Source organism: Lampetra fluviatilis, chromosome 1 (assembly GCF_964198595.1).
Source record: "Lampetra fluviatilis chromosome 1, kcLamFluv1.1, whole genome shotgun sequence".
In the NCBI taxonomy this organism is placed as follows: Eukaryota; Metazoa; Chordata; class Hyperoartia; order Petromyzontiformes; family Petromyzontidae; genus Lampetra; species Lampetra fluviatilis.
In genome coordinates, this window is record NC_136275.1 from 39,224,584 (window position 1) to 39,247,820 (window position 23,237).

At 51.5% G+C, this 23,237-nt stretch overlaps 2 protein-coding genes and 1 non-coding gene across 3 annotated transcripts; 2 read left to right on the forward strand and 1 right to left on the reverse strand.

Moving 5' to 3' along the window:
• The first annotated feature begins 1,406 nt into the window (after nucleotides 1-1,406).
• On the forward strand, nucleotides 1,407-12,215 carry LOC144935795 (structure-specific endonuclease subunit EME1-like). Its single transcript, XM_078862554.1, has 11 exons — nucleotides 1,407-1,547; nucleotides 2,178-2,269; nucleotides 2,786-3,323; nucleotides 4,119-4,364; nucleotides 5,087-5,223; nucleotides 6,938-7,030; nucleotides 7,850-7,971; nucleotides 8,715-8,844; nucleotides 8,997-9,112; nucleotides 10,219-10,408; nucleotides 11,470-12,215. Exons 3-11 carry the CDS (start codon nucleotides 2,828-2,830, stop codon nucleotides 11,644-11,646), a joined length of 1,707 nt encoding a protein of 568 aa, XP_078718680.1. The 5' UTR covers nucleotides 1,407-1,547; nucleotides 2,178-2,269; nucleotides 2,786-2,827; the 3' UTR covers nucleotides 11,647-12,215.
• On the forward strand, nucleotides 6,476-6,641 carry LOC144936881 (U1 spliceosomal RNA). Its single transcript, XR_013637503.1, has one exon. It is a non-coding gene; the product is annotated as a U1 spliceosomal RNA (small nuclear RNA).
• A 15-nt stretch (nucleotides 12,216-12,230) lies between the features above and the next one.
• DHRS7B (dehydrogenase/reductase 7B) lies at nucleotides 12,231-21,777 on the reverse strand. Its single transcript, XM_078862581.1, has 7 exons — nucleotides 21,558-21,777; nucleotides 17,261-17,448; nucleotides 16,798-16,895; nucleotides 16,359-16,578; nucleotides 15,083-15,175; nucleotides 14,727-14,879; nucleotides 12,231-13,368 (listed from the first exon to the last, which is right to left on the reverse strand). The coding sequence occupies exons 2-7, from the start codon at nucleotides 17,433-17,435 to the stop codon at nucleotides 13,160-13,162; spliced, it is 948 nt and encodes a 315-aa protein (XP_078718707.1). The 5' UTR covers nucleotides 17,436-17,448; nucleotides 21,558-21,777; the 3' UTR covers nucleotides 12,231-13,159.
• Between the last annotated feature and the right edge of the window lie 1,460 nt (nucleotides 21,778-23,237).

Genomic DNA, 23,237 nt, shown 5'->3' on the forward strand with positions numbered 1-23,237 from the left:
AGATGTTCAGTGTAAATATCTCGCAGTGATCATCACATCGCTCGCTATTCGCTTTCTTGGTGCTTACTGGCCCAAAGCGGATATTAGTTTTGGGGAACTCTTTAAATTGGTACACTTCTGGTGAGGTAACGGACAAGCTAAAGACAGCTACGAGGGGATGTGTGGTCAATACCACGCCCGGCCGCCGCACCGGCTACTCATTCGAGGCTGAGTACGACGTTTCGGGGATGGCCCAGGACCGGTTCAGACAATCGCCACTTGACGTTGTCGGTGGCCGTGAGCGGGAATCGAACTCTGGTGGTCGGCAATCGTCACCCAGCACCTGGCGCACGCACGCGGCTGCCCGCACGGCACCGTCCGGCTGCTGCCCTCCGCTCCACGTGACCCCCATGGCGCGTGTGTGACCCCACCCCCCCCCGCGCGCGTGACCTCCCTCCACCCCGCGCGACCCCCCCCCCTCCTCCCCCCCCCGCGCGTGACCCCCCCCTCCTCCTTCCCCCCGCGCGTGACCTCCCCCCACACCCCCATGGCGCGTGTGTGACCCCCCACCCCTCCCCCCGCGCGTGACCTCCCTCCACCCCCCGCGCGTGACTCCCCTCCTCCCCCCGCGCGTGACCCCCCCAAACCCCCACCATTGTTGCCAACAAAACAGGTGTTAAGATTTTGATTTAAAGCTTTCGTGACTGCAAGGATTCATATTCTTGGTTCTTTCGGTAAAGTCACGTAGAAGGATTTCTACACCTGATGATGATTATTTGAGATTATTGATGTGTTTCTATGCGCGATTTGTTTTTAAAAATAAAAAGTATTCCTAATGGCATCATGGGAATTCTCGGACCCCCTCCTCTGCTACCCCACGTGACTTTGGACGCGCCTCCAGCGATTCGATCCTGAAAGTGTTTAATGGAATTTGTGATTTTCTAGATTCTAATCTTTATTTTCGTCTCCTTTATAATGTCCGTTTCTCCTTTCAAAAGATCAGCATCTAATGCAGGAGAACGTCCGTTTCTACGTCGCCGTTGATAAACTTCATTGGCGTAAATGTAACGTTTGATTTGCATACATTAGTATAATAATCGATCCAAAAACGGGTGAATCATACGCGTGTATTGATTTTACCGGATGGATCCTACTATCGTTTACACGCTTCCTATCTGCCCCTGTGCATCTTGGAGAACATCTCCACGAACCGGACAATGCACCTACAATAAATGCGAATCGTAAAAAAAACCCGTCTTGAAAGAATCCCGCGCGAATCGATCTTTGACCATCTGGGGGTGGTCGTGAATCGATTCCTGCCGAATCGTTTTTTTCTCTCCTTCCCGCCAATTTCGGCGCAGCGCTTTTGACCAATGGGCTTGGCGCTCGCGGGTGACGTCACGCGCTCGCGAGTGGTTAACCCCGGCGGTAACGCGGGGCAACGTCTCTGGTTAACCACTAGTTAACCAGCGGTTAACCTCTCCCCAGTTAACCAGCGTGAGCGCGGATACACACAGCGGGGAGACGACTCACGCCCGACGAACGACCTCGCTCGCCTCAAACAAATCGTGCGTCTCTTCACATCGCCACCACCACCACGTTGATGATGATGAGTGCTGTTTGTTGCTGGCACGCTTGGCGTTATCGGGCCCGTGCTCTCGACATTGTGTGTGTACAAAGCTGCCGTCGATTAAACACCGCACCTCACGGGCACGGCAGTGGCCGAGCGACGGGCTCACGAAGTTGACGCCAACTTAATAACATATTTTTAAAAATACTTAAAAAAAAAACACGCACATAGACACACAGCACACTCCTCTGTGTGTCTATGTGTGTGTCTCTCTCTGTGTGTCTCTCTCTGTGTCTCTGTCTGTGTGTCTCTCTCTGTTTGTCTATGTGTGAGTCTCTGCTTGTGTGTCTGTGTGTTGTCTCTCTCTGTCTATGTTGTGTGTCTCTGTGTTATCCCTCTCTGTGTGTCTCTGTGTGTGTCTCTCTCTGTGTGTCTCTGTGTTATCTCTCTCTGCTTGTGTGTCTGTCTGTGTGTCTATGTTGTGTGTAAAAACATAGGCGGCCGGGGCGTGGTGCTGGCCACCCACCCGATTGCCGGCCTTAATAGGTGCTCGCTAGATTGTTAGCGAGTAGCAACAGTGTGTTAAGGCTATACGGAGGGGGGTAAATCTTTGCCTTTGTTTGTGAAGTGATTTGTTCAGAGGTGGTCACGGCTCGGTTGGTGTCGGGCTGATCAAAGTCGCGGACGTGAAGCAAGATTGAACCGAACTCCCGTCCACGTGTGAGTTGCAATGCACCCCCAACACGTGCTTACACACACAGCGTTACATTGTTAACGTTGCACATACAGGGTTACATTACACACAGCGTTACATTGTAAACGTTACACATACAGCGTTACATTGTAAACATTATACACAGCGTTACATTGTTAACGTTGCACACAGGGTTACATTGCACATAGTGTTACATTGTAAACGTTACACACACTGCGTTACATTGTAAACGTTATACACATCGTTACATTGTTAACGTTATACTGTACAGTGTTTATAACGCCTTGCGTGTCTCTCTGAGCGGCATACAGTACAAGTGTATGCTCTGTCTCAGTGGACTTGTCTCTGAGAGGGGTCTCAGTGGAGCCTCGGCGAACTTCTCTCAATGCAACCAAAGACAAATGTCAAGGGGGGTCTCTCAGAGGTCTTGCCTAAGACGGACCCAGCCGTAGGTGTAGCGCGCGTGCCCGCGAGATCCTAGCAAAGATTGTTTTTCACCCCATTTTCTGTGCCGTTTGCAGGGATCGCCTGGCTGAGTCCACCACCCCCACCCACCCTCTGGCATGGCGCTGCTGGAGCTGTCGTCGTCCAGCGAGGACGAGCTGCCCGTAGGCCCCCTCGCGCAGAGGCTGAGGATGCAGGCCCCCATCGCGCGGGCCTTGCCGGGCGGCGCAAAGGACGGGGCGACGAGCATCGATCTCCTCCAGGACGACTCGGACTCTGATGAGGACGTTATGAAGAGGATCAGGGAGAGGTTGGATAAAAAACGGCGGCAGGAGGACTGCGGGGTCGGAGGCGGCGGCGGCACTAGAACCGGGCTCACGTTGAGCAAAGACGACGTTGGGGACATTGTTGACGTTGGTGCGGGGAGCTGGACCAAAGTGCGGGAGCCGGGGACGTCACTCGGTCAGAGTGGGCAGCTGCTGCTGGGACCAGTGGCCTTGTCTGTTGGTGACGAAGGCCCCTCGATCTCCCTCTCGCATCGAAAGCCAAGGGACCATCAGGGAGTAGAGACAGATAGAGACGGACTCACGCGAAAACGCTGCCAGACGTTAACAGGTGAGTACGCAAAAATAATAACTGTAAATGCCTCTAACATCCAGAAGCATTTATTAACGAGGCCAGCAAGTGGACGAGTGGGAAAAGTGTAGAAGAGAAAATGGTTTTGCGTACTTGCACAAAAATTGATAAACAATTGGGACCCGCAACATGGTAGTTGAGTTATTTTGACCTCGCTAGTGACGACATTCTTACAACGCTTGAGAGAGGAGAAGCTGTTGCTTCTCAAAGTGTCTGAACGGCCACCAACCACCGCAACACTTCAGAGTTGAATAAAAGCACACCTTTTATAAGCATGACGCCGGTTGTAAGAAGAGGGGAAACTTCTGATATGAGCACACTACTTTGAATATAGGCACAGTTGGATTTGCTTCCCAGGGGTATGCTTATATCCGGTTTCTAGTGTACTGTAAGATCAGACCTATGAGGCCTGATGTCATCTGCAACAGTTGAGGGATCTCAGCTGCTGCAGATGACCGTCAGTACCACGCGCGCTTTCAGATGCGCTTCTGCGGCCGCCTGGAATGCTCTTCCAATATTAGAAAGCCACTGGAGCTATTTATTTTTATATCTTGATTCAAAACTAATTTCTTTAGAACTGCTTTTTTTGTTTAGTTTGTTGTCCTTCCCCCACACCTCAGATTAGCATGGTTGGCTATGTAAGGTGCAAAAGAAGTTTAACATGCACATACATACAGACAGGTGAGAAGTGAGGCGACATCAGTCACTGACTTGACTTGAACGCTGGATGAGGATGTGACCACTGGGTGTTTCGCTGTGGATGCTCTTGTTGAGATTGTGGAGCCTCTGTCCCAACGTCGAAGCTGCCTCGACGACAGCAGCATCCGCAAGAGAAGAATAAGCACGAGGAAGAGGCACGGGGAGGCAAGAAGGTTCAGCGGGAGGAGCAGAGCACACGGCGCGCGGAGGCGCAGCAGGAGAAGGAGCGCGAGAGGGCCGGCAGGCAGGCCACCGCCGCCCTCTTCAAGGCTCAGCGGCCCGAGGAGTGTATGAAGCACATGGCCGTGTGCGTGGACCCAGGTGCTGCACTCTGCTACCCGTCCTGTATTTTACTCTCATATTTCTCGTGGCACAAATGGTTAACTCGCTGCACCAACGAATCTTGCGACCCGAGTTCAATGTCCCAGTTTACGGCGAGCATTGATTGCGAGTGATACTTGAACTGGTCCTGACGGTCCCCTTCACGAACCCGCACTGACCAGCAGAGTAAAGTATGGTCAAACAACACCCATAACTGACACGGTTTGGGGAGGTCTTCATCCAATGGTTGCAAATCCTAATTTTTATTAAAATGAAACTTTTGTTCAAACTATTTTTATTTTACCAGGTAAGACCCACAAGAGCTATACAGCTCATGTTCAGAAGCGACCCGACCACAAATGATAACTCAACAAAGTGGTTTATCATGTGGAAATTAATAGCAGCCAAATACTCTAAACACACGTTCATTCTAAATGTGGAGGGAAAACCGGAGGACCTGGAGAAAAATCCACACGACCATGGAGAGAGAGACATGCAAACTCCAAATATACAACAAGCGTCAGGGTCGGGATCAAACCCACGCCCTGTTTTCAGGCGAGGTAGTTAACATCTCGCCGTCATGACGCCTTGAGCCACTTGGCCGCTTCATGCATGCAGTTGTTTTATTTCAGAGTGGGTGTGCTGCATTTGTGTAGTATGGATGCGTAATCCGTTGAGCTCGCAATTGACATACAACGCGCACGTGTGTGTGTGTGTGCCAGGAGTGCTGGAGGTCGAGGGGGGAGGCTTGGTGCTGTCGGCATTGCAGGCCCTTGAGTCGCGTTGTGTCATCGTTGGGCGCCATGTGCAGCGCAGCATCGGCTGGCGCAGAAGCCTGCCCGGCCTCGCCAGGGCAGAGGTGAAATTCTCTATTACTTGAAGCAAAAAAAAAACGACAAACTTTTTTATTTTACCAGGTAAGGCCCACTGAGCTATATGGTTCTTTTTCAGAAGCGACCTGGCCAAAGATTATCGCCCAACGAAGTGGGCTAACGCGTGAAAATTTATAACAGCCAAATACAGTAAACGTCGATTCTAAATGTGGAGGGAAAAACCGGAGGACTCGGAGAAAAATCCACACGACCACGGACGGATATTTTGAAAACTCCAAATATACAGCAGGCATCAGGGTCGGGATCGAACCCACGACCTCCTGCATACCAGGCAAGGTAGTTAACATCTCGCCTCAACCAGTAATTCTCAACTTGTGAGTTACATTCCCCAGGAAGATTCAGTTATTGTTAGAATGAGGTGATTTTTTGAAAAGTAATAAAAAAAATTAGGCCATCTGATTAAGTTGCTTTGTGGGGGTCCTTTCCTATAAACATCTGGTAGTTCATCAGCAATCCTGACTGCTGATGAGAAAGCGAACGTCAAAACCTCCGATGAGCACAGTTGGATATGTACGGTGCGACGGAAGTTCAACATACATACACACAAAAGCAGTCTCTGAGTTTGCTTGCATTCACCAGTGTGCTTTTAAAAATCCCAGGAGGCTGTGTGGCCAATGGGACATGTCAATTTTTTTTTTTATAAATAAAATACCACAAAAGCTTTTTCCCTTCCTTGCTTATTCTACGGTTCTTTCAGTCATATAGATAGAAAAAATAATGATAAAAAGAAAGTGATTAAAAATATCACGACGTTTCGATTGCAACACAAGCAGTCGTCATCAGCTGTTGGATTTTTTTTTGCCGTGTAAAAATGGTTTCTCAGGTTAAATACATTTGGGACCCCTGCTCCAAAATGTGGCATTGCCATTTTTTAAATCATTATTCTTGTTGTGTTCTTCCTTTAACTCGTCTCCGGAGACGTCGCTTCGTAAGAATTCTTTTTTATAATCTTTGTATGGGCTTGGGTCTGCCAAGTCACGTGGGTGATGGAGGGGAGGGGCTTAGACAAATCCCATGATGCCATGCGGCATTATTTTTTATTTTTAAGACAACACAAAAAACTGAATAGAAAGATATTGAACGAGTAAATGTTACCATATTTACTCGTTAATACGAGCGGCTACATTTTAGCCGTGTATTTGCTTGAAAGGAATTGGTTCCCATAGCGTAGAGGAAAGCACCTCGCCGTGGAAAGGCTGCGATGTAGCATCCCAACTCATACTTACCTGACAGGGGAGGCACCATGATCACACAGGTGGTCCTCCCAGGGCGAGGCTCTTCCATTGCACTGCGGGAGGGTTGTGACCCCTGCGATTTCCCCAAATGCGGGAAACTCGACTGTATAATTTGTGGTAGTGGGGGACTGCGTTCGCGCTATCCCCTGACATTGAACGTCAAAGAAAGAGTGGCGAAGTTGCTTTGTGCGGGGTCCAATGGACGTTCGGATAGTTCAAACTATTGGTGAGACACTGAATGTCAAAACCAGTCCTGGAGTGTTTGTAATATTACACCAATGCTGTTTGATAAATGCACTCATAAAGAAGTGTGGCCAATGGGAGGTTTAATAAAATACTTTTTTCGTGGACAGATAAATACGAGGTGTATTATAAACATTTTCCTACTTGTATTTTCAACCACACGAACGATTATTTTGTGTTATCTTGATTTTAATTTCTGTAGGCAAGCAGCCTGGAGAGTGATGAAGAGGAGAAACCTGTCGTGGTTGTGGTCCCTGTGCCGGACTTCATTGCCATGGTGGAGGCACACAAGCAGGTGGGCAGGCTGCAAAACCGTCGCTGCGTTTGTGCTGCACACTGGTCATCAGCACGGTGAACGTAGCTGTGGCAGATCCGAGGGTTGCGGGGCGGGGAACAGAACTCCTCCCCCACCACCCCTTCCAAAAAAAAAATCGGTATTTGTTTGATTGATATTTAACAGAGAAATTACAATGAATGGTTTATGTTAATGTAGGGCCCAAAAAGCTTAATATTTTGGGGCTGCCCCCTCTCCCTTGGGAAGTTTGTAGATATGTGTCTGGCGGGTGAATGATACGAACATCATCGTTATCTGTGTGTGTCCAGCTCAGATTAGCAACAGTTGGCTACGTACGGTACAAAAGAAGTTCAACAATATGTACATGCATAATGGGCTAAGAGGGGGGCCAAGGATATTAAAGTACAGAAAAGAGGTTTATGAGCGTATCTCTGCAGGGTTTCTTCAGTGTAGTCACCTCGTGTGGGTAGGGTTTCTCACGGCTCTCCAGTTAACTCTCACGTGAAACACATTTAGCCTTTTTTTTTTTTAAACCAAACAAGAATTTGAATGCAGGACCCTCCTGAAAAGTCTTGAGACTCAGTGAGGCATTCAGAGACAGTGATTTGTGTTGCTTCTGATTCGCTACCTCTGCCAAGTCCCTAAGTGTTCTTTTTATTACATTTTATTGTACGGTTTGAAAATTCTAGGGTGAGTTATAACAACACTGTAGTCTTAGTTGCAAGCTCATCGAAGGGATCTAACCAACCGACGTGCTGTTCCTTTTCAGTCTCGCGAAAGCGATTTGCGATTTTTCTCTCCTCTCCGTGTCGTCAGCAGGTGGCATCTTGCGGGGACAGCGGCTGCCACCTTTCACTCAGGGGGTTTGTCTTCACGGTGATGGCGGCCCATCCACACTGCGCCCTCACGCTGGCCGTTGTGGACGTCGACAAGTATTTCAAGTGAGGGGCCACGGGCACGTCGGCTGGTGCACGGCTTTCTCACACCCATGGGACTACTTGGGTGTGAGAAATAGTTCCATGGGTGTGAGAAAAGCCAACGGGCACGAAAAGATCCGACCGTGTCCGTCCGGTGCTCGCAGAGCTGCGTTGACTTCCGGTTGCCGAACGAATGCGTTGTTAGAAGATCGCACTCGTCACACACAAAGTGCTTGGCACAAGTGAACGACCAATACCTCGCCGATCTCGTCAAGGAGCATACACCATCACACGAACTCTGGTCATCTTTACAGCAGCGGGGTTTGGCTGGCCATCGAACGAAGACGGTCACCGCATTGCGCACTTTCAGATGCGCTTCTGCGGCCGTCTGGAACGCTCTTCCGATATTAGGAATCCACTGGAGCTATGCACTTTTAAATCTAGATTGAAAACTAATTTCTTTAGAACTGATTTTTGTATTTAGTTTGTTGTCCTTCCCCCACACCTCTGATTAGCACAGTTGGCTACGTACGGTGTGAAAGAAATTCAGCATGCGTATAGCAAAGACAAAGATCCCCGTATAGCCTTCACAGACTTGTTATTGAGTAAGTCTGAGCATTTCTTATCGCAGTCCATTCCATCATCACGAATGCGCACTAATCACACGTCATCATCTCTTTGGAACAACACTTTTAAAGTCTATTGGAAAACTGGGACCCAACCCACAACCTTCCATTGGTGACCATGTTCTTTTGAAAATGCAACAGCCAGAAAACCAAGGGACAGAAGCCGAGTAAAGAGTCGGCGGAGGGTACTGCAGCGGAGATGGCGAGGAAGAGGAGGAACAAGCGAGCAATGCCAGCTAAAGTCGACGTGTCCCGGGTGGACATGGAGGAGGTGAGGTTGGGCACATATCCTCTGTGTGTGCTGCGTCTGTAAGGAGGGAGGAGGAGAAGGGGGAGGAGAGGGTGGAGGATGGGGGAGGAGCAGGAGGGAGGAGGAGAGAGGAGGAGGCTTGTGCGGTGGGTCCCCGTGTGTCCGTCCCCCAGGCGCTCGTGGACCTGCAGCTGCACACCAGCACGGCGCTGCGCTTCCTGGACTCGTGGAAGGAGTTTGCTGACTTTGTGGCCATGTTCACCAAGGCCATCGCCGTGGCTCCCTACAAGTGAGGGATGCGCAGCTGTTTCCGCTTTGCTTTCACGGCACGAGCAACGCTGTGCACATCAACGCCGGTGTTTGATGCGATCCGATTTGGGGTCAGCGATGCCCATGTGAGGCGTGGGTGTGTGAGTGGGGAGCGGTGGTGCCGCGGTTAGCGCGCTCTGCTACGAACCCGGCGTGACCCGAGTTTAATTCTCGCTCACGGCCAACACCGGTGGCGATTATCTGAACCGGTCCTAAGCTTTCCCTAGGTCGACTCAGCCTGAAACAATTACATGTGTGTAAATATCGGCCAGGCATGGTGCTGGTCACCCATCCCCTCGCGTGCCATTCCAGTAAGCTACACTGGCTACCTATTAAATACATAATTGCTTACAAACTGTGCCTATTTGTCTACAAGATCAGCGTGTACCGGTCTCGATAGACCCAAATCGATGCCGTCTACGATTTGCAGCCCACGGTGATCTGCTGTACCCCCCGCATGTGAACCTGGTGTGGCGATATGACAGCTAGTTTTTCAAGAGACTTTAAAACGGTGTTGTTCCAAAGAGCTGACAACATGTGTGATTAGTGCAAATTCGTGATGGTGGACTAGACTCATAAGAGTGCAATAAGAAATGCTCAGACTTACTAACAACAGTCTAGTAACCCTTTCAACTGGTACAAAAACTGACACCTTTATACAAGGCATCATGTTTGCAATAACCACAACACAAGCAGTCAAAATGCAAACAAAAAGAAACAACTCTGATAATGATGATTATGCACTGTCCTTGAAGTTGATTGGTCCACACCCGAGACAGCTTTTCTTAGAGCCTAGTCTCCATTGGTGTTGGACCAGATGACGCCAATAGGCGTACAACTCAAGAACAGTGCACTATCAGAGTATATAGTAACAACAGTCTGTTAAGGCTCTATGGGGGATCCTTGTCTTTGCTATACATCTGTTGAACTTAATAGCCAACCGTGTTAATCGGAGGTGCGGGGGAAGGACAAAAAAACTAAACACAAAGCAGTTATAAAAAACGTTTTTAATCGAGATGATTTAAGAGTGCACAGCTCAGGTGGCTGTGTGTTTATCTCGACATTAATCGTGGGGGCCGTGTGCAGGAGGGAGAGGGAGGCGACGGGCCTGGCGTTCTGCGTGGAGAGCGAGGGGGCGGGCGGCGTGCGCGTGGACCGGGACGGCCGCGGATACCTGCAGCTGTGGCAGCGTCAGCTGCAGCAGCTGAACCGCGTCAGCGCCGAGATGGCGAGCGCCGTCGTGCGAGCGTTCCCCTCCCCCCGGCTCCTCCTGCAGGTGCGTGTGGCCACGGTGGGGGGGGGGGGGGTGACATGAAGGGGATACCTCAGGTCTAACCGCGCTGCTTAACGACGACGCGTTGCTTTTGTGTTGGCGGCCCTCGCGTTTTGTTTTTGAAATGATGCCACGTGTAAATAACGGCGAATTATTATCCAAAATGGCCTTCCTGAGTCTTCAGATTTTTTCAGAAGGATTTGGGCAAATGTCTCAATGGAGTGGTATTCAGCCAATTTCCATTTTGGGGGGCGTGTTTTGTGTGTAGGAGCAAAGTGGAGTTGCCAGTGAAAGCCCACGCGTAGAGAGGGGCAATACTCAAATGTCCACCCAGGCAGCTTCATGAACCGATTCACCATCTCGTGGCCCACGTCACAGGCCAGCGAGTTATGAGGTCATGTTTTATGTTATTTTGCCTGTTATCTCTTGTAAAGTAAAAATTACTACTTGGTGTAATGTAATATATTTGACAATATTGTATTCCCTTAGGTTAGATTTTTGCTTCTTCTAATCTGTGCTTCCCAGAGTATTTTTGCTTGAATGTTAAATGTTAATGTTTAGCAAGGACAGGGTGCGCCAGGCACCCTTCCAACGGATTAGAAGACTCTAGGTCGGGTTATGTCGAGTGAACAAAAACATTACAATACAAATGTGAAATACAATTACGTTTTTATAAACTAGATATCTATATATCTTTTTGTGGGGGGAAGTTAACAGTGGATGTTCGATGGAGAGACTCACCCCGCCATAGGAATGTGGAGTTTCCACCGCTGGCTCAGGGCTGGAAACAAGATGTGCACGGCCTCAATGTTCACTTGAGCGGCAAACCGCTTTAATGTCTGTACAACCGTGGTGTCGTGAAATGTTATACCGCAGCGTGAAAACGGTATCACGGCAGCGCTAATCGCATACACGTTCAACTTCTTCCGCACTGTACCTCGCCAAAAGTGCTAATCGGAGCATGCGGTGTGCGGTGCTACTGCTGCTGCTACTGCTGCTGCTACTGCTGCTGCTATTGCTGCTACTGCTGCTACTGCTGCTGCTACTGCTGCGTGCCCCTGCAGGCGTACGCGCGCTGCGGGAGCGATCGCGAGCGCGTGGCCCTGCTCGCCGATCTGCTGGTGCGGCGTGGTGAGGGCGTCGTGGCGACGTCGCGCCGCGTGGGGCCCGAGCTGAGCCGCCGCGTCTTCCTGCTCGTGACGTCGCACGACCCTCAGCTGCTGCTCGAGCACGGCAGCTGAGGGGGGTGGGCAGCGTGGCCAGCATGGCCAGAAACAGCACACGAGGGGGTGGGTGGCCAACACCACATACATACGTTCACCAACACCCACTGGCCAGCACGGTGAAGTATGATCAAGCAAGCCCCGTGAACAACACAAATCCAGCAGTGGATCTACAAAGGCCTCTAAAGTGAAAGTGTTAAAATGAGCATTGCTAACGTGGTGGAGGCGGAGGACTGATGCTGCACTACCGTGGGCTCGTGCCGTGAACTCCCACGGTGGGGAAGGCGTGAGGAACGGAACCCGTGGCCGCAGCTCGGGGTGGTGGTGGATGTGCCAGAGCACTGAATCACCAGCACCTTTGGCATCCTAGGCGTGTGATGCCAGGAGATTTATGTTTTGGGTAGAGCATTCTGTTTTAAATTACGGGCATAAAATGTGTAAAACTTTGGACTCAGCGGTGATGAAATGCCCATTTGTGCTCTATGAACGATGAACAATAAATTAAGAAAAACCTGAAATCATGTTAACGGTCAATCTCGGCATTTTTCAAAACGCCAATGGAGGCAGCGTCAGACAAAGTGAAAATAGCAAGTGATTTTATTTTCTGCGTTACGGCATTTAATGCAATTTCTGTAATCAGTTCCATGGACTTTGAATTGTCTGGAAACAATATTATGCCACTTCATTTCAAGTCAACGTTTCTTTTACAGACACCCCAAGCGACATTTCAAATACATTTAAAAGAGCTTATGTGTTTTAAACTTTGGCAAAGTAAAAATCAGCAGCACCAAATTGAATTTAATCGTACATTTTGTAAAGTTTGCGATACTGTTACTGCATACGTTTTGTGAGCATATTAAAATGTTCGTTTTACGATTGACATGGATGTGACCGGGGTAGGAAACACGGCTGCATCTGGAACAACGGCCAACCTTTCTGGCATTGAGGATACATGCCATGGAGTTCACTATAACCTTTCCTTGCATACTTGTCCAGTTGTGCATAACCTTGGCATTGCATTTGTTTTTTATGAAAATAAACCCACTGGGAAATCATAAAACGTCAGGCATCAAAAACAAAAGCACAACGGGGAAGTATGGGCAGCTTGTGAGTCCCTATTCACCAGCCCCTATTCACTAGTTCCTCTTGTATGTATGCATGTTGAACTTCTTTTGCACCGTACGTAGCCAACCGTGCTAATCGGAAGTGTGGGGGAAGGACAACAAACTAAACACAAAGCAGTTATCTTCACCAGTCCCTCTTCACCGGCCCCTATTCACAATGTGCACATTACGCTTCTGTCTCTCCATCTGCGCCTTTCCCCTTCTACGTCTCCATGTCTCTGTCCTCATTGTCTCTCGGTCACTTCCATTCGTCCGTATTGCATCGTACCTCCGATTCACTGTTTGGCAGCGTACGGTGCAAAAGAAGTTCAACATATGGGACGTAGATACATGTTCCATCTCATTCTGCTTTGTCAGCATCTCAAACTTTCCGCGTGTTGTGGGGGGAGAGGAGGGCAACGGCGCCGTCACGCCTGCTCGGCCTTCTTCCTGTCGGAGCGCGCGCGCCGCGCCATGAGGATGAAGTAGAGGGACGGGAGCAGGGTGCGCAGGTAGACGGCGGCCGTCGGCGCCAGCCCGGCCGACACCACCTCGGCACGGCCATCGAGCACCGCCCCCACCACGTCCTGCGCCACGCTGTCCGGGGAGCGCCCGCCCGCCGTGTTCGCGTCCATCGCTGCACCACGCGGCGAGCGCAGCGCACAACGCAGCACACGCAGCGCACAAAGCAACGCAGCTCACAACGCAGCGCAACCCAGCACACAATGCACGCAGCGCAAGGCAGCACAGTGCATGCAGCGCAAGGCACGCAACGCTGCTCGCAACGCAGCTCACAACGCAGCTCAACGCAGCTCACAACGGAGTGCACAACGCAGCACACTCAGCGCAACACACAAAGCAACGCAGCGCACAATGCATGCAGTGCAACGCACGCAGCACTGCGCCCGTGGTCGGGCAGTGATGGATGGCGGTTTTGGGAATAAGGCCGAGCTTTTTGTACACGCGACGCACATCTCTTAAGCGTGTTGAGAACTCCATTGTGTTCTGGCCTGCTCGCCCACTCCTTTCGCTCTTGCGATGGCTTTTCAAGTCATTTACAGATTGTAATCATTGTTGCCTTGAGGCAACTGCTCCCGGGGATTACGATCGCGTGAAGGTGACAGTCCTCTACATATTTGTGGATGACTGCTGGACTGATGAGTCCGTGTCTGTTGGTTGGCCACATTTTCTCAACTGAGCCGCTGGTCTAAACGACAATGCCCAGTGCTTTTGAGCTGGGGGTGTGGATAAGGCCCAGGAGCTGTGCTTGTTCTGCACGTCTCCGTGTGCTGCTGCATCTATTTTGTGTCCAGGGTGCACTAATTTTTCTGTCCTGGGTTTTTTCTCTTCCGCAATTTACTTGTACTACGAACCCGGCGACCCGAAATCGAATCCCGCCCATGGGTAGCACCACTGACAATTTATCTCAGCTGGTCCTGCTGGGCCTCCTCTAGGTCGACTCAGCCTCAAATGAGTACCTTGTACAGTGTGTAAACATTGCCACTATGGAGACAAAGGCGGTCGGGCGTGATGCTGTCCCCGCATTTATAAACAGTCTGTTCCCCTATACCGTGTGATGTTTTCATAACGTTGAATTGGATATAATGCGATGAATATATTGGGGAACACTTTGTATAATGCGGATGCGAACTGGATATAATGCGGTTGAAAGAAGGGAACTACGTCGCGTGGTCATACGGCTGCCCGGCGTAGCATCACACAAGGCATTGGGATGGTGCTGGATGCTACGAGATGCTACCCACGCGCCTCAGTCTTTGCTCAGCCTGCATTACGCATCTCACGCGTTATCGCGGACCACACTTATAACGCGATTTTTTCATAACGGGGTGTTCTTCAAAAACGCAACCACCGCGTTGTAGGAGAACAGACTGTACTCGTGAACGGCACTTGCCCCAAAAGTCTGTTGAGGCTACGGGGGGATTCTTTGTCTGTGGCGTGTGGGACGTGGCACGTGGCATGTGGCGGTTGCCGTACCGTGGTATGGCGTCCCGTCGGCCGTGAGCGCGTTGAGCGAGAGGTTGGTGCGGATGTAGCCGGGGCTCACGACCGTCACCTTCAGCCCCGAGTCGGCCACCTCGGCGCGCAGGCTGTCGAAGTACGCCTGCGTGGCGTGCTTGGAGGCGGCATCTGCGCGCAGAGTCGGCGCGACAGGTTGCGTCACCGTGTTGAAACTGGTCTGTGTTGGCGTGCGCGGTGCTCGCGGTACGGTGGTGTGCACGGTGTGTGTGTACGGTGGCGTGTACGGTGGCGTGCGCGGTGTGTGTGTGCGGTGGCGTATGCGGTGGCATGCACGGTGTGTGTGTTGACGTGCAGATCGCTCAAATGCTTACACGCAGAACGGAAGGGAATGGCGATGCGGCCCTGCACGCTGCTAATGGCCACGATGTGCCCCTCTCCTTGCTTCAGCATCGACGGCAGGAGGGCTGGAGTAGCCACACACAGCACGCACAGCACACACAGCACGCACAGCACGCACAGAACGCACAGCCACGCACAGCCACGCACAGCCACGCACAGCACGCACAGCCACGCACAGCCACGCACAGCACGCACAGCACGCACAGCCACGCACAGCCACGCACAGCACGCACAGCCACGCACAGCACGCACAGCCACGCACAGCCACGCACAGCACGCACAGCCACGCACAGCACGCACAGCACGCACAGCCACGCACAGCACGCACAGCCACGCACAGCACGCACAGCCACGCACAGCACGCACAGCACGCACAGCCCAGCACGCACAGCACAGCACGCACAGCACAGCACGCACAGCCACGCACAGCACGCACAGCCACGCACAGCCACGCACAGCACGCACAGCCACGCACAGCCACGCACAGCACGCACAGCCACGCACAGCCACGCACAGCACGCACAGCCAGGCACAGCCACGCACAGCACGCACAGCACGCACAGCCACGCACAGCCACGCACAGCACGCACAGCATGCACAGCTCTCGCAGGGTTACGGAGCGACACCAACCAAAGTCACAACAAGGCAGTCTGCATTAAATAAAACATGCTTACGTGCTAAATAAGTTCAACATGCGTATGTGTACGTGTGTTGAAGTTCTTTTGCACCGTACGTAGTCAACCGTGCTAAATCCGAGGGGTGACGGAAGGAAAAACTAAACACAAAAAGCAGCTCTAAATAAATTAGTTTTCGATCTGGATTTAAAAGTGCATAGCTCCAGTGGCTTTCCAATATTGGAAGGAAGAGCGTTCCAGACAGCCACAAAAGTGCATCTGAAAGCGTGCGATGCGGTACACACAAAGACAGAGGGGGTGGGTGGCCAACACCACGCCCGACCGCCTTTCGCTCCCCAGCGGCAATGTTTACACACCGCACCAGGTACTCATTTGAGGCTGAGTCGACCTAGGGGAGGCCCAGGACCGGTTCAGATAATCATCACTGGTGTTGGCCGTAAGCGGGAATCGAACTGGGGTCGCCGGGTTCGTAGTACAGCGTGCTAACCGCTACACTACCGCTCCTCCACACACACAGCAGCAAATCGTTATTTGACTTGGACTGCTGCTGCATGCACGAGCGCACGTGAGTCGCCGACAGCCGAGATCCGTAGATGCGCGAGGGGCGACTGACCCGTGAGGAGGGCGACGGCGCCAAAGTAGTTGACCTCCATGAGCTGGCGGTGCACGTCCATGGCGGTGAGCGCCGCCTCCCCGCGGTAGCTGATCCCCGCGCCGCTCACAAGAACGTCGACGCGGCCGTGCGCCGCCACCACCCGCTCCGCCGCCCTCGCCACTTCGCCGGGCGAGCCCAGGTCAAAGGGCACCACACGTGGGGCACGGTCCTCTGGGCCCTGTGGGTGACGCACAGTGACGGAGTGGAGGTTGGTTTAGGCCTTTGTGCGGGGAATGTCACGAAGCCCCCTGGTCCATCCATTTTCCTTCCCCCCCCACCCTTGTAGCTGAATAACTGGGCCTTTCCGGCTCCTGGTGCAGTTGCACCACCTGCACATTGATAGCGGAGCCACTGAGTCACGTGTGTGTGTGGTGGACTGCGGAGCAAGTGTACGTACTCTCTCCGAGAGCTCATCGCGTAGAGACTCGAGTCTCTGCAGGTCGCGTCCGCACAGCACGAGCCTCGCTCCCTCCGCATGGAACGCGCGTGCACACGCTGTCGCGCACGCACAGGCACACGAAGACAAAGATCCATATAGGGTACACGGGCTGCTGGGGCAAGTGCCGTCGAACAAGGACGGTCAACGCACGCTTTCAAATGTCCTTCTGTGGCCGTCTGGAACGTTCTTCCTTCCGATATTAGGAATCCATTGGAGCTATGCAATTTTAAATGAAGACTGAGAACTCATTTCTTTAGAACTGCTTTTTGTGATTAGTTTGTTGTCCTTCCACCACACCTCCGATTAGCACGGTTGGCTACGTACGGTGCATAAGTTCAGCAAACATACAGAGGGATAAACCATGGCCGATGATGACAATGACGACGATCAAGGCGAAGCGTGAGTCTTCTGTTACACGCACCCAGTCCGAGCCCCGAGCTGGCGCCCGTGACCACCACCACCTTGCCGTGGAGGCTGCGCGTGCGGCGCTGCAGCCGGCGCAGGAGGCGGTAGAGCAGCAGCAGACCCAGGCCGCCCGCGACGAGGTACGGCATGGCCACCGCCCCTCCGCCACCAAACTCGAGCCCACGCAGCATCGGAGAACCTCGCCTGCCAGCGCACAACACAGACACACAGACACACGGGGATGGTTCCGGCACCGCGGTCGCAAGATGTTAACAACCTCGCCTGGTATACAGGAAGTTGTGGCCTCCATCCCGACCCTGACACCTGCTGTATATTTGGAGTTTGCATGTCTCTCTCTCCCTGTGGTCGCGTGGATTTTCATCAGGTCCATTCAGATTATTTTGCGCCGATTACATTTCAACATGATACGCCACTTTGTTGAGCTATCATATGTGGCCGGTTCGCTTCTGAAAAAGACCTGTATATCTCGGTAGGCCTTACCTGGTAAAATTAAAAATAGTTTAGTTTCCAGCTCTCCTCTTTATTCCATTGTGTAAAATTCGTTGCGAGTTTTGCAGACTTGTATTGTACACGTGCAGAAACCCCTCTGTCACTCATCTGGTGGATGAGGGCTTCTCCGCACTGCAGGCTGGAGAGAGGTTATCTGACAATACGAGATAAAGGTGAGGGGCATAGATGTGGGATCGTAGAAGTACAGCGTAACAATGGTTCAACCCTGCTTAGCTTCCACAATCTAAACGGATAAGGTGCACTTCTTGTGCATTTATGGTCATAAGCAGATTTTTTTAAACATATATTGAAAAAACCGAGTGGTTGGGGAAACAAGTAAATTGGCACTCCAACCATCCATTCAGTCTTGAGAAACGTGTCTGGGGGAACATCGCTGCCAACGATTCTCGTGCACTCCTCTCGTACGTTCAACAACGCATCACCGCGCAGTGCTGCCAGTTCCACGGGTGGTTGTGTGAAACGGCTCTCAAGAATTGTGAGCTGGAGTGCTGTTCCTCAGCGAGTTTTCACGACCGTAAGTTCAAGCATGCACACACACACGCACACAAGCATGCACACACCCATGCACATATACGAGTGTTGAGCAGGCAATAATTTAGAGGGGGGGGTGTAGATAAGAGGTCTGGATGTGTCTGATCTGTTCATCAGCACTTCTCGGAGCATAAACCATTACCCGAACTCGGTCATCCTCACAGCAACGGCTTTTGGCTGGCCATCAAACAAAGACGGTCGCCGCATCGCGCGCTTTGAGATGCGCTTTTGCGGCCGTCTGGAACGCTCTTCCGAAATTAGGAATGCACTGGAACTATTAACTTTTAAATGATCTACATTTAAAACGAATTTCTTTACAACTGCTTTTTGTGTTTAGTTGTGCTTCCCCCACACATCCGATTAGCGCAGTTGGCTACGTATGGTGTGGAAGAAGTTCAACATACATAGAATGTCTACACCACGTTATTGAGCAGTCCCAGAGAAACGTGATAGAACTGCAAATATTGGAAACTACATCCTAGCCCTTGATAACATCCATGATTGATGGACACATTTGGACACAACCACTTGCTTGGTAGCACGAATAAAAGTCTCCATCTATCAATCTATCGACCAAACTCACCCTTCACGGCCTATAAACCGTGGTCCACTGCATTACCAGGTTTGCCAATTTCTCTATGAATACATTTCCAAGCTCACAAGACTTCCATCCTGAAAGTACTTGGATCTAAATATTCCTGCAAGTTTCCATCCGACCGAAAACCTTCCTCGGCTTGAAAAAGTCCGAAAAGGCTCTTCCCGCATCTCTGAACTACTTTGCACGACCTTTGACTGCCACCTCTGCAGCATCTCCCACATCTGCCACTCCCTTGTCGCGGATGCTGCCGACACCCTCATCGCCGCTGCCATCATCACATCTCCACTCAGCTCCCCTGCACTCTCATCTACAGCCTCGCACAATCCCTTACCTTCATTTTCCAGATCATCGCAAACACGTTACGACCAGGCTTCTCGCCCACACGCAGAACCACACTACCCAATTACTCCGATCGCTGTCGGTACCGAGTCGACACAGCCTCGTGGCTCAGGAAGCACGGGGCTTGCTGGCTTGAGCCCTGCTGGTCATCATTCTGGAGCTGAACAGAGGAGGCAAGTGAATTTTAATTCCCCCCAGGAGGCAATCTTTGAGAATATTGGTTCCCCTTTCTGAATATTTGTACCCTTTAAAAAATTTTCTAACAAAATGTTTGTTGAGGTACAAGCATATTCGTGCATTTTCAACTCAAACCTTGATTTTAAGAGAAGCTTCAAGCCTACTTGTGAAACGGGTGGCCCAGTTCGCTATCGGTATAATTGTATTCTTTCATACCGTTCGGTTTTGTGACCTAACCAAAACAGCACCTAATCCAGGGGTACAAATAGCAGTCAGGGGTGGGTGCGGGGTGACACACTTTCACTGGTAAGAACATATTTGGGAGAACCAAAATGTAAACTATTTAAACTTACGTTTTATTTTACCAGGTAAAGCCCACTGAGCGATACGGCTCTTTTTCAGAAGCGACCTCGACACAAATGATAGTTCAACGAAGTGGCTTATTGCGTGGAAATTTCTAACAGCCAAATACTCCAAATGCACGTTTCTAAATGTGGAGGGAAAAACCGGAGGATCCGGAGAAAAATCCACGCGACCACGAGGTTCGAGAGACACGCAAACTCCAAATATATAAGCCCAGTTCCCAGTGGTCTCGGGTGAACGTGGCGTTAGTCCTTGACAAAGTGACATAAAACAAAACACGCCGTGCACAGAGATAGTTCAAACGACCACTCGAGTGCACGAGGGTTGGATGCATCGGGCCGGTTCGAGCCACACACAGGTGACCTGCCTGGGAGCGGCAGGAGGGAGAGGGAGAAGGGAGCGAGGATGCAGGAAGACATCTCGCCATGGGCACGGTGGCCAAGCCGGGGCAAGCGCTAATCCTGTGAGGAGGTGGGGGGGGGGCAAAGGGGACGGTGGAAACTCACACGACCCCCACTCACTGGACCCCCACGACCCTGACCCCCACCCGCACGACCCTGAACCCCCCGGGACCCCCATTCACACGACCCCACCCACACGACCTGGAACTCTATATCCCAATTTGGAGCTTTCGTGACTGCAGGAATTACTCTTTGGTTCTTTCGGTAAAGTCACGTATAAAGATAACATAATAAATTAAATACTAGCATACGACGTTTCGATTGCAACACAAGCAATCGTCATCAGGTATAAATGAAATAGCAACAAAATTTTAATTTATTATTTTATCCCTTTGCACATCCGCAGCATCGAATGCACTCTGACTTTAAAGAAACATCTAAAGAGACGAGAGAGTCGTGGTTGGGTGTAAGAAGCTGCACACGACCACAGGTCACGAGTTCACGACCAGACGACACTGGAGCTGCGCTGGGTGCAAGAGCTTAAGCTTAGAGTTTATTGTGTACGGTGGTCCAGTTGTCTTGTGACCCCCCCCCCCCAGATTTAATTATCTAAAACTTCATTTTTTTGTGAGGTTCATATGCGAAGGCTAAAACACATCAGGCGTCAATTAATTAGGGGGGGGTGCTACAATCTGTACGTTCCTCTAATTAACATTAAAGACCCTAGTTACTGTGATATTGTACAACTTTAGTGTGTATCATTTACAGTGCCACTACACAAGTCTATAGACGTGGGTCACTGTGGGATACAGTCTAGACATGAGCTACAGTCTAACAGCTACAGTCTGAGATAGAGCCACAGTCTATGAGACAGCTACAGTCTGAGATAGAGCCACAGTCTATGAGACAGCTACAGTCTGAGATAGAGCCACAGTCTATGAGACAGCTACAGTCTGAGATAGAGCCACAGTCTATGAGACAGCTACAGTCTGAGATAGAGCCACAGTCTATGAGACAGCTACAGTCTGAGATAGAGCCACAGTATATGAGACAGCTACAGTCTGAGATAGAGCCACAGTCTGAGACAGCTACAGTCTGAGATAGAGCCACAGTCTATGAGACAGCTACAGTCTGAGATAGAGCCACAGTCTATGAGACAGCTACAGTCTATACACCAGTTACAGTCGATGCTAGGGCCATGGGCCCTGGCCACAGCTGCTGCACTCAGCCTGACCACGCTGCGAGCCCCAACACCACGTGGCCGACCCCAACACCACGTGGTCGACTCCAACACCACGTGGTCGACCCGCACGACCCCGACACCGCGGGGTTAATCGAGGGGGGAGGGGGAGGCGGGTTCCGAGCGACTTTACCGGCGGTCGTCTCCAGCGCGTGGGACCCGCAGCGGCTGCTGCCAGAGTCTGGAGGTAAACCCCCTGCACGGAGCGGCTCTCCACGTGGAAACTCCCGAGTGGTAGTGGTGGTGAGGCCGTGGTGAGTCGTGGTGGTGGTGAGGTCGTGGTGAGCTGTCGTGGTGGTGAGCTGTCGTCACGACGGGATACAACCCAACCTTGATGACCGCGCCTGGCTGCTTATGGGGAAGATGGGTAACAAACACCGCCCCCAAACCCTCCCACACCCCCTCCCACACAAATATGGCCGACTGTGAGGGCGGGCACAAGCCGGCGTGAGTAGGTTAAACGTTGAGTTTTATAAGGGCACCACGGGGTGACCAGCCCCTCCCCACCCAGCCCCACCCCTTCCCCACCCAGCCCCACCCTCCCCACCCAGCCCCTCCCTCCCCACCCAGCCCCTCCCTACCCAGCCCGTCCCCACCCTGCCCCACCCCACCCAGCCCCTCCTCTCCCAGCCCCTCCCCACCCACCCTCTCCACCCAGCCCCACCCCTCCCATTTTTGGATGCACGACGGACGGACGGACACAATAATCCCCTGTGGGTTGGTGTAACCAGGAGGTTCCTACCAGTATTAATGTGCAATGCCCTCTTCTATACGAGCTGCACAATGAATGGATGATGTGCCTCTGGGCGTCCGTGGCTGTGAATCGTGGAACCCTCACGTGGGAGCTGTCTCGCAGTGCAAGGGTTCAGGAGGTCAAGTGCCGTGGTCCTCACGTTCGCCGAATCAGAAGGGAATCCCCAAGGTGCGAGCCGGCCACTGCAGAGCCCGCTGGGAGGGGGGGGGGGGTCGTAGGCCCCTTCAGCCCCGCGCAGTGGAACGACAGCGGTCATGCAGGCACATCAGCAGCAGATTCTTCCACTTTCGTACGGTTCACATTCAAGGTGGTCAAGGCCAGACAACCGCGTCAAGGGGCAGTAGCGGTGTAATGTAGCATCGCTGTGATGTCTCATGCGTATTTGTGGATCGGGCGTTGCGTCCTAAAACGTTGTTGTGCGGTCCGTTCTGGAAGACCACGTGTGTTCATATGCACGAAGCCTTTTTTTTATTTCTCTTATTCTTTCTCCCGTGAAGCCTCGGGAGATGCGGTCGCATTTTGACGCCCTATGAATGAAACGGTATCGTTTAATACAGGGGCGGTTTCTTCATTAGGGCGATTGGGCGACGCACCACCAATGTCATTCAACCACAGAGTCACGCTAGCCGTCACTGTGCCTCTGGATATAGTCCAATCAGCGTCATGCTACGTTCTGTGGAGTACCGCCTCTTTTTGGGCGATTTCCCTCCAGCTGAGAATCGCCCCGAGTGGTCCCATAGACTTACATTCAAAGATGTTTTTTTTCGAACGGGGGCGCTGCAATGCATTCTCTATGGCTTCTGGGAGGGCTCGCCCTAACGTGCTTACGTCATCATACGTGCTTACGTCATCATACGTAAGCACGTTTCATCCAACAATATAATTTGTCGCCACCTAGTGGAATCTTTAATAAAAGAAACTTGAGTGGTTTGTTTTAATAGTGAGTATAGAAACAAACAAGATGTATTGTAAGAGTCACTTTATTTTTCATTAATATTAAAGAAGTGAAGTTGCCTTTACATGCTTAAGCTGTTAATTTATCCATTGCATGGGTGGACC

Coding starts and splice junctions, on each gene's coding strand:
- LOC144935795 (XM_078862554.1), top strand. CDS start 2,828: ATGGCGCTGCTGGAGCTGTCGTCGTCCAGCGAGGACGAGCTGCCCGTA. Junction 5,224..6,937: donor CCGGCCTCGCCAGGGCAGAG/GTGAAATTCTCT, acceptor TAATTTCTGTAG/GCAAGCAGCCTGGAGAGTGA. Junction 9,113..10,218: donor ATCGCCGTGGCTCCCTACAA/GTGAGGGATGCG, acceptor GGCCGTGTGCAG/GAGGGAGAGGGAGGCGACGG.
- DHRS7B (XM_078862581.1), bottom strand. CDS start 17,435: ATGCTGCGTGGGCTCGAGTTTGGTGGCGGAGGGGCGGTGGCCATGCCG. Junction 15,176..16,358: donor CGCCGTCGCCCTCCTCACGG/GTCAGTCGCCCC, acceptor TGGCTACTCCAG/CCCTCCTGCCGTCGATGCTG. Junction 14,880..15,082: donor CATTCCCTTCCGTTCTGCGT/GTAAGCATTTGA, acceptor CTCTGCGCGCAG/ATGCCGCCTCCAAGCACGCC.